Source organism: Eurosta solidaginis, chromosome 1 (assembly GCF_040869045.1).
Source record: "Eurosta solidaginis isolate ZX-2024a chromosome 1, ASM4086904v1, whole genome shotgun sequence".
NCBI lineage: Eukaryota > Metazoa > Arthropoda > Insecta > Diptera > Tephritidae > Eurosta > Eurosta solidaginis.
In genome coordinates, this window is record NC_090319.1 from 310,024,465 (window position 1) to 310,035,441 (window position 10,977).

The 10,977-nt window shown below is 34.6% G+C and overlaps 1 protein-coding gene across 3 annotated transcripts in view; it reads left to right on the plus strand.

Annotated features, from left to right (window-relative positions):
- Positions 1–7,525, plus strand: part of FER (tyrosine-protein kinase Fer) — a 198,682-nt gene extending 191,157 nt beyond the window's left edge. For all 3 annotated transcript variants that reach the window (XM_067761495.1, XM_067761496.1, XM_067761497.1), the window contains one exon: positions 734–7,525. In XM_067761495.1, coding sequence (XP_067617596.1) covers positions 734–885 — 152 coding nt within the window. In that variant the 3' untranslated portion in view covers positions 886–7,525. The remainder of the gene's footprint in view (positions 1–733) is intronic.
- The last annotated feature ends 3,452 nt before the right edge of the window (positions 7,526–10,977 follow it).

The window sequence follows — 10,977 nt, forward strand, 5'->3', positions numbered from 1 at the left end:
GTGAGATTTTAGAAGTATGCCTGGTTATGAACATGACCTCTAATGGTACTCACCCCAAATGCTTATTGGGTACATTCGAATGAACATGAGTTCTAACGGTACTCAACCTCAAATGCCTGAAGACTGAAAAACTGCAGAATAAGTTTAAGCGTAATTTAGCTGGCAAACTGAGTTGAACTTGTACTGAAAAACCGGGGCTTAGGCGGTTAATTCTTATGATCGAATGGCAATAAATATTGCATACTTTTCTGCGCAGTTGAAACTGTTTTAGATATTTTTGATGGTGGAGTTTTAGTAGTTCAAAGAACAATATCTCCAATCGCAAAGGAGCCTTCTAGAAAATAAAACTACAGTTGCAAGGAAAATAATTCCACTTTCAAGTTTTATAAGTTGTTTTGTAATAAAAAGAAGCTTAAGTAGCGAATGTAGCACAAAAGCGTGTTTTTAGCACTTTCAACCGTAAATATCTCAAAAACCACAATTCAAAAATTCTTCCACCGGATACAGATTCAACGTATCGAAACTATAGGCACATTTCTAGGTCAATAACTTGTTGCTCCGTGCTATTCTCACTCATTTTAAGTTAAGTTTAGTTTTAGTTTTTGCAGGCTTGATATTAATTTTAGAACCATATCGCGTTTTTGAACTGACATTCGAAATAGACCGATGATATTCCACTCAACCGATATGCATTTATATGCGTAGAATAACTTCTTCTAATTACATCTTCTAGGATATCGTATGCCGGCGCCTGAAAATACGCCACCCGAAATGTATCGCCTCATGTTGCAGTGTTGGTCTGCGGAAGCTGATGCGCGTCCACATTTTGATGAAATTTTCAATGTCGTCGATGCACTGATCATACGTTTAGATAATAGTCATTAGCAATAATAAAATTAAAAAAAAAAAATTTAAGCTAAGTGATTGAATATAAATTAAAAAATCAAATATTTTCATACTAAAAATTAAAAAATTAGATGAAAAAGAAAAACATACAGCCCAATTCTAAATAATTTTTCCCAGCGTGTTTTTCTTCTCCTCCATAAATTTTTTTATTATGAGAATTTTGAAAATCTCGCAGTTAAAAATTATTTAAAAATGTGGCGATAATTTCACGCATTAGTAAAGTTAAGAGGATATACATTCATACATACATTTTATTTATATTAAAACAAAAAATTTTGAAACGCAAAAAAAATATATTTTATATTTTATAATGCATATATTATACATACACTCATATACATATACATATGTATTTTAAGACATTTTATTCCTACTCATATTTTAAAAAACGAGATCATAAAGAATGTGTACTGAGTCGTAAAAGCTTTAGAATACTCTTCTACTACTCGATTGTTAAGTTAATCTTTAATTTATAATACCACGCAATGTACATAAATAACAGAAATGCGAATATACTTCATACAAACATAAATACTGTTGTATGTGCTTTTTTGTTTTCGAGAATTTATTGGTATTGAGTAAGAAAAAAAATATTGAATATTGAATATTGCATTTTACACAAAGTGAATTTAACAAAGTGTTATTGACTGTTGAATATGATTCTCTTGTAAGGGACTATTATGTCAAACAAATGTAAACAAATGAATTAACCCTATGTAGTGCATGTAGCATTTTATCACTTCTGCTTTTTTTTGTATTTTGCTTAACCTTATGTGACAGCATTATTCATGACTACAAAGAAAATAATATTAGAACTTCAAAAGCCTTTCATACTTATTTCAATATAACCAAACATGCAAGCTATATTTGTCTATCTGAGATTATATTAAAAGGGTAATTTGCTAAAAATAAAACGATTTATGCTTTTCCGCATTAATTATCTTCAAACTTCCAGAACTCCTCAAGCCTCCATGTTTCATATTTTCTCCTTTCGAAAGGGCTTTCTATTTGAATTTCCAAGTCGAAAACATAAATGGTATTTAGCTTAATTGTGCCCAACTTAAAGGACTCGGTTCAATTGGAGTGAGAACAGCTTCTGGCTAAAACCGAGCACGTTTTTAAATACTCAGAACTGAGGGACAGCTGATAAAATCAGTTTCCTTAAAATTATTTTCGCGAAGGAGAAATACAACCACTGGATTTCGTCTCATCGCTTCCGTCTTTGTTCGCAAGCTGGCGTTTTGAAAAAACAAACGGACTACTTTTCCGCCCTCGCTGTTGTAGCATGCAACGCAACCTTCATACCTTGAGCTACTTTTCATAATACTACCTTCTATGATCTAAATGCAATTGTAAGAGGATTCAAGGGGTTAATAAGCGCAATAAAAACCTTTAACCGCAACCCAATTGTCATGAACATATGAACCTATCATGCACATATTTAGCTGGCGAAGCTCAGGCGATCCCAAGCTCCTCATGGAACTAGAAGTGGGTGTCGGGACTGCCTAGAAGGTTCAATATGGTCATATTAAATCGTTCTGGAATGGTTGGGCTTGTACTTTAATGGTGCTTGTAACCGGTACATAGTGGATCTTGGTTCGTAAAAGAACCATAAACATCGATTACACTCCCAAAAACCTGTGGGTAATGTCTTTCTCGCTACAACAACAACAACGAGGGCCTTGTACGCTGCAAAATATTATAGGTGTACATTTACCTTACTGTTCTTGTTGTGTTCTTATCGCAAAAGATGGTGTTTTATTTAAAAAAAAATTCTACCTTTTCCAAATTTAAAATTTACAATTTTGAAAAACTTTCTGAAACGGTTAAGATTTTTTCCTTTTGACATTATAGTTCGGTTCCTTGCATTGTGTATTCACAATGGTTCCATATGAGAGAACTGTCAAATGCAATCAAACCTTGTTAAATATACATACTTTGATTTTACACACGTTTTGTTATGATACGTCAAAATACACTCTCACTAAAAATTTTAAGGTAAGGGATGTTTTCTTTTTTTTAATTCGGTCCAATAAATAACAAAAATGGAAATAATGTCACATTTTTTTTTACATATTTATTTAAAAATTAAAATATAGTTTTTATTTCATAAGAAAATAATTTTTATTTAAAAATATATAGAATTTAATAAATGCTAGGTTATGTATATTTCTTACATTTATCAATTCATAGTTCAGTCATTGTATGTTTGCTAATGCTTATTTAAGTTTAAGCCATGGCGCAATAAAACCAGAGAGGTGAAGTCAGTAGTACAACAACAAAAATTTGACGACCCCCATAATCCGGTCCTGAATTTTAAAGTAGTAGGGAGGGAATATTTTTGGTACTATTTTGTTACTTTTTTACAACCTCAGTAATGTAATATGCGAAAAAAAGCTCGATATTTTTTTGCTCAGTTTAAACAGGGACATGAAAGGAAAGAGAAAACAGAGGTAATAGGAGTTAAAGTCGAAAAGTAAAGAGAAAAATGTAGAGTCAAAGTTAAAGTAAGAATAAGGGTAACGATTTCAGACAAAGTAGTAAAAAGAGGTTTACAGGAAGTTTAAGAATTATCGTGAGAGTTAGATTTGGTTTAGAGCAAGAGCGATAAGAGTAAGAGAAAAAAGGGGAAGATTTACGGAAGACCTAAAACGATAGGGAAATTGACTGAGCCGATTATGTTAAACTAGAAAATTCAGGGAGGACATAAAATAATGTATATTGGAACGATTTTCCGTCATCCCTTGTCAAATTTGGTTTCGAGACAAACCGGTTTCGGCGTTGTGCCATCATCAGTGTCGATTTTCGTTCTGATCTGTTGTTGGCGTTTGTCCTGTATTTATAGTTCGTAAGTACATGAGCAGGTATTGTCAAAATTGATGCTTGTGTATATTTAGGTATGTGTATGTGCTGTGTACACATTCACAACCGAGGGTGGGTTTTACTGATCGATTTGTGTGGCTGACTGAGGCAGGTAAAAGTCCGTGATTTTAGTCGTTTGACCTTCTTTGTGGATTTGTTGTTTTTGAGCGTTAATTGTTTTGTGTTTATTTGTTGTTGTGTGTTTGTCTGTTGTACCTGTGTGATTACTTTGTTTCTTATAAACAAGTTTTAAAGGCTCGAATATTGGGTCAGAAATTGTTTATCTGCTCGTTTGTTATTCTACCGTCGAATGTTTTCTGTTTGTAGATTTCAATGTTTTCGAGTACGTTGAGACGTCGGCGTTTTGCTTGTATGTGAAGAACCCTAACTGTTTTATTGATGTTTGCTGGGGAACATTCATTTTCGACCATGTGATCGCGAAGTTAGACTCTGGTATAATGTTTGGATCCCGTGTTTTTTTGTTGTAATCTCGAATGTGCTCTCTGAACCTCGTTCTTATTTGCCGTCCTGTTTGTCCTATGTAACTATGTTGCCATCCGCAGGTATACGCAGTGGCTGCTAAAAATATGAAATAACGGAGTAAGAGGGTTGGGCTAGGTGGGTAGATATAGAAAGTTAGAGGTAGGTGGGTAGATAGAGAAAGTCAGAACAATGTTTATCGGGTTCGATCATACGGCTGGGAGTATTTTATAATTATCTAAACGTTTTCAGGGTTAGTCAGAGCTGTTTAAAATTAAGTTATGATAAGCCAACGTATTTTTGCCATCGGGTAAATCTATTAGTTCTGATTTGTTGAAGCATCATTGGTGCAAAAGCTCCGCCATTATATATTTTTTACACCAGCCACCTCTTTCTACTCGATCAGCCTACTTCAGCGCTTGATTTGCATAGATAAATGTTGAGTCTAGGCACCGGAAACCGTTAATTCCAATTTCTCATATTACAAGCCTGTAGCATTTTTTATGATGCTTAAAAAATCAATGCTGCAGATAAGTCAAGAAGCAACACCTAAATATATGATAGCGAGTATTTTGGATGAGGAAACACGCAGCCTTATGAAGTAAAAAAATACAAACAAGTTCCTAGTGATATCCACAGACAGATGTCGGACCTCTATGCCAGGGATTGCCCGCGAACACAGTTCTTAAAGAAAAATACACATAAACTCGCGACATATATAATGTATGTCCTGCTTGCAAATCTGTCCTAACATGACACCAACCATCTCTTCAATTGTAATGTGGAACCAACACCTCTAACACCCCTCTCGCTCTGGTCCCCCCTGTTGGAACTGCAAGTTTCTTTGGACTCCCAAGAGGATATTGATGACAATTTGTGATCGACCGCGCCTGTTGGTTGGGACGAAGCACCGCTACAACAACAACAGGGCAAGTATTGTACAATATGACTCCATTTTGTAATATTGATTTCACCTGTCTGGTTTATTGCATCATGGTTTAAGCAAAAGATATATGTATTTTATCATAAGCTGCATTACAAAACATTTTTTTTATTATTATGATTGTTTAGCGACCTATTAAATTTTACCTTTTTACTTGCTGGCTCGAGGTCATATAAATAAAAGCAAGGTGTTTATATTTTGTGCCAATATATTTCGATTACACATCGGTAATCGTCTTCTTCTTAGTTCGCCCTTGAAGACGATTACCGATGTGTAATCGAAATATATTGGCACAAAATATAAACACCTTGTTTTTATTTATATGACCTCGAGCCAGCAAGTAAAAAGGTGGCATTTTTTTTATTGTTAAGGCCCATACACATTCGACTTTTGCATCGTTTTTGTGCTTACGTTGCGTCAGCAGCTGAATTTGAACCAGGCATGCTTAACCAACGAAACGATATCATTTCGTTACGATAATCAACGTTAATAAACGAAACGAAGTCATTTCGTTTAGTTTATTAACGTTAAGATCGTCAAATTAACGAAATGATTTCGTTTCGTTTTCTGCCATATCAAAACGAAATCAAATCGTTTATGTTGATTATTAATTTCAAACTATGCTGGCAAAGCTGATTGATGGCGGAGTCAATAAAGGTGAAAGCATTATCCAAGCTGATTGCAACTTTTCTCATGAATTTTGACAGTACGAACATTTCTCAGAGTATTTTTGACATTACCACCAACGAATTACACAAACAAATTACATAGAGTTTGTGTGTGTATGTGCGCTCGTTGTTGCCACCTTACAGCTTCACCATGGCTATAGCATTGCCAGCATAATTCAAACATAAAGTATCACGTTTTCGTTAACGTTTTTAACGTTAACGAAAGCTTTTCGTTTCGGTTAAAAACGAGATACAATTTATCTTGATAATTTCTTTATCGATAATATTTCGAAGTGTTTCAACGGAAACGGTGGAAATTTTTTGATAAACGATTAGCTTAACGTTAAGGTGCATCCCTGATTTGAACAGACAATCTTTAATTGCTATGTTATCAACTCATGGGCAACGCAAAGCCAACGCCACAGCAGCACAAAAATATTTCAAAAACTTGTATTCTCAGTTACGTTGTGATTCCGTTTTGTCAATCTTCTTTAAAGGGCTAATTAAACTTCCTTAACCCTAACGCCATAGTCGTAACCATACCCATATCCATAACCATCTCCAATGTGATCGATTAATGGTGCCTTAACCTAAAAATCGTGAAAATTTCATAAAAATTAAGAAAACGCAAAAAATTACAAACATATTCCACAAAAAATAAATCTCTTAGTCATAACGTATCAACAATGAATAAAATCTACGAGAAGTTAATAAATTCACCAACTCAAATATTTTTAGGTTATGGATATGGCGAGAAACCAAAACCCAATTAGTTTGGATATGGTGTGGTTGTGGCGTTAGCGTTATGGTATGGCACCATTAATCGATTACATTGATTTCTATAAGGTAGGTTCGATCAGCTGTTTTATCTGTTTATGGTTATAAGTCACCATTAATTGGCCCTTAATGTATACAAAATCCCATGGTATAAGAATGTAGGTAACTCCCATGGCTCATCTATATGGTTGGCTCATCTCATCAGCTGATTTTACTTTTTTCATTTCACTGACAACAACACATTGACAATAATTTACCGCCGTGGTGGTAAATTTTTTGTAAATAAAATAGTTTCACATCACCGTCAGTTACTATTTCAGTTAATGGATCTAATTTAGTACATTATTTTCCCACAACACACAACAATTGTAAAGTTTTATTTCTTTTCTCCATTCCATTCGCCTAACACCAACACGCAGATTTTGACAATCTGAACAATGGTATGTTGTTGCTGTAAAGATGAGCCAACCATATTGTTGAACTATGCAATAATAAATTAAAATTTGAGGTTTCTTGCGTTCACTGTGGCAGGCAAACTTTCAACGTGCATTATTTCAAAGTGACGCCACCGCCAATACGACGCAAAAGTCGAGTGTGTTTGGGATTTTAGATTTAATTTTTTTTACTTTTGTTGCAAGAACTTAAATCAGAGAAATTGCATTCAAAAACATTTGTATATAATTCATTTCCAGTATAAAGTTATTGTTAATAGTTTTGTTAACATTTTTTAAACTGAATTATGCTTAATCAATTCGTTTACGAATTTATTTTAATTTTGCATAATTCAACTGTTTTTTTAATAAGATCATATGCTTGTAAGAAAAAAGTTATTGAGTAATCAAACGTATGTATGAAGCTTTATAATTAAATAAAAAAATACTAAATAAAATCTTGTTTAATTTGCATCTTTAGCCATGTCTTTCCAAATATCCGAGTGTTATAATACTAAACCGATACCCGACCCACTTGATAACTTTCTTTTTCACTTCTCCGAAACATCTGTCCGCAACTCGGGATGAAACGTTAAATAAAGATACAGCTCAAAAATGTATAAACTAACTTGCACAGCAGAATTCTCACCCATGTCGGCCTCATACGCATAAAAATCACAGAAGAATTATTGTCCTGCCCATCATGCCGACGGCGAATTTCAAAGGAGCTATCATGATGAGATTTATGCAGATATTTTTATGTGCAATGAACAAAAGTCGAAAAGCTTCGCTGGCTATGCCATGTTATGCAAATGGACGAAGGGGGAGACTTCCACTATGTTGGGACACCCAGGTGGAGGAAGACTTGATCTCTTTTGGTGCTACACCTAATGATGGTGGTTATCAGCTTCATACCCTGCAATGCCGATTTATGAGCGGTTTACTTCGCCATTCAATAGCGTAAATGAGGTGAAAATCATCTGAAACAATATGATAGTAAACTGTACGGTGACACATTTAGGACACATCTTCTGCTGCGTATTAATCCATTTGTTGTAGTGCATTGACACCTTTAACTGTTTTCTTGTACCAAAAACCTTCAGTTTTTCTATAAACAATGTTTATCCAACGTTTTATGTACAATTATAATTATGAAATATTTTCACTAAAGGTTGAAAATATTTAATAGAAGAAAGAAATTGAAAACACTACCTAACGCTAAACCCACGATATTTGTTAAATAAAGTTAGCGTCACCTAAGTTGGTGAAACGGCCTTGAAGTCTTTAAAGCTTCCCGTATTCTGGATCACAGACTTGCAATTTAAAAGCAATAGCTGATATGACGGACTTATTTCTGCTGAGGTATGCCCAGTCCGTCCAGGGTTCATATATTTGGTGGGAGAACCTATTCCGCTTGAAATAAATAAGCAAAGGAGCTTCGAAAACGTTATAAGATTTATTCAAAAAAGGCGATATTTTTATCTAGACTTACTGTTGATTTGTATATATCTCTTGAACCAAGCCAAGTGAAAAAGTTTTTATTCTTTATTCAATTAGGCCCTACCATTAGCGGTTCAAGTGCTACGTAAGATATCCGGCTTATCGACAATTACTAATGACTCAACTGATGACTGTGTATATCTCTTGAACCAAGCAAATTTCAAAATTTTTTTTGTTGCGTTATAAAGCTACCTACATGTAGATTTAGACACAATTTGTTTAAAGGTTCTGTGGTTAACGGATAAAGCGCTACGTGGGTTAATCTGTTTATCGATACCTACTATCGATATATGTTTCTCGAACCAAGCCAAATGACAAAGTTTTTGTTTTCGCCATATATAGGGTTCCTTTTGTAGATAAATCCACAATTTAATATAAAGTTCCGTCATTAGCCCTTCAAGGCAAAAATGGGAATTTAACGGTACACCCGGTATGACCCGGCACTTAAATTTCCTTGTATATCTTGAACCAAGTAAAATTCTTTAAACTCCTGTTTTCCATTTATAGCTACCTTCTTTAACATTGACCTAATGGTGGATCCAGGGTCCTACCATACGCTTCAATTGCTACATATCTCACGTATATCGGCAACTAATGAAGACTAAACCGATTATTGTATTTATCTCTTGAGCCAAGCAAAAGCTCAAAATTGTTTATTGCATAATTTTGCTACCTACTTCTAGATTAAAGTGCGATATGACTCAATATTCTATCGTTCTCGGTAAAGGCGCTACGTGGATTAATCGGTTTATCGATAACTTCTGTCGAAGTGCATATCTCTTAAACGAAGTCAAATGAACCAAACACAGGGCGAAATTGGGAACTAATCGGTACAAAAAGGTCCAGCACCTAAATGGCGATGTATTTCTTCAACTAGGGAAGATTTTCTTAATTTTTTTTTTTTTGAATTATATAGCTACCTATTTGTGTATAAAGACACAATTTGACTCAGTATTTCATTTCGCTTGGTTCAAGAGATACACATACACAAATGAACAGAAATTATCGATAAAGCGATTAACCCACTTATCACCTTAATCGTTAGCGGTTATCGCAACAAAAAAAATTTGAAATTTTTTCTGGTTCAAAAAATATACACAATACTCGGCTAAGTCATGGAGCGCCTGAACCGGTCACGAGAGAACGTTGAAACAAATTGTGGATCAACTTACGATTAGGTAGCTATATGAATACAAAAAATGGTTTTAAAAAATCCTGCTTGATTCAGAGATATTGGACAATTAAGGCGCTGGGCAATTTCTGTTCCGATTAATTCACATCTTGCCCTAAAGGGTTAATAACAGAAGCTTATGTCAAAGTGTGGGCTAGTGTACAAGTGGGTACCTATATATTGCAAAAATAAAAACTTTGCCATATGCTTTGGTTCAAGATACATACACAAATCGCTGATAGCTATCGCTAAACCGATTAACCTACGTAGTGCCTTAACACGCTCCTTCTCCTGCGATTTTTCTAAATATCTTTATCCGTGTGACTCCTACCTTGTTCAACGAAACGTTGTAGGTACTAAAATGACGTATAAATAAAACGTCAAAAGTATAAGGCTGTTCGGGTTGCCTTATACTCATGAGACATCGTTCACTCTTACATTCACCCTCGATGTCGATGACTCCGGCTTGCCAGCCAGCTCCAGGTAATTATGTATATCATACTTCCGATTCCAGGCACATTTCTAGCTTCACATTTCGGGCTTTAGATTCTGTGTTCGTGTCCTGCGCTCGCAAGGTCAAAGCTTCAGTTGCTAGGTGCGGCAGAAGCGCAAAATCTTGAGGTAGCAATAGAGCTAGGTCCTACAAAACTTCTGGTATTTTTCAAGGGGACGGAATTATTCTATAATATAAGTCCTGGTACCTAAATGATAATTCAGGACACATTCAGTGATAAGGACAATCTATGTCAGGTCCTTATTTACCAGTCAGTTCAATCTAAATTAACCTACCTTATTCTATAGTCAAACAAAAATATGGGAAGAAAATACTTCTTTAACACCATTACATAGAAAAATCAAATCAAATATTTAATTCTACAACACTGAAAGAAATGGTGCTATTAAAATCAACAAATCTGTTCTGTTGTTCTTGTCTTAACGGAGATTCAGTGAAGTTGATCGAATTATGGTTAATTCGACCGAGTTCTTTGTCAAGCGAACAAATTAGTTTAGTCATTTCAACAGAAGAGAAATTGTCGCTCTTAATTTAACAAAATTCTGTAAAATTGACAGATTCCTAATCAATCTAACTGATTTTTCTGTTAACACAACTGAACTTACAGGTCATTCCAACAGCGAACAACAATCAATGCATGGACAAATTTCAAATAGAGTTTTACGCTTATTGCGCTCTCTTCTTTGTACTTATGACGATAGTGTCACTTGTTAAAAACAAAAAAA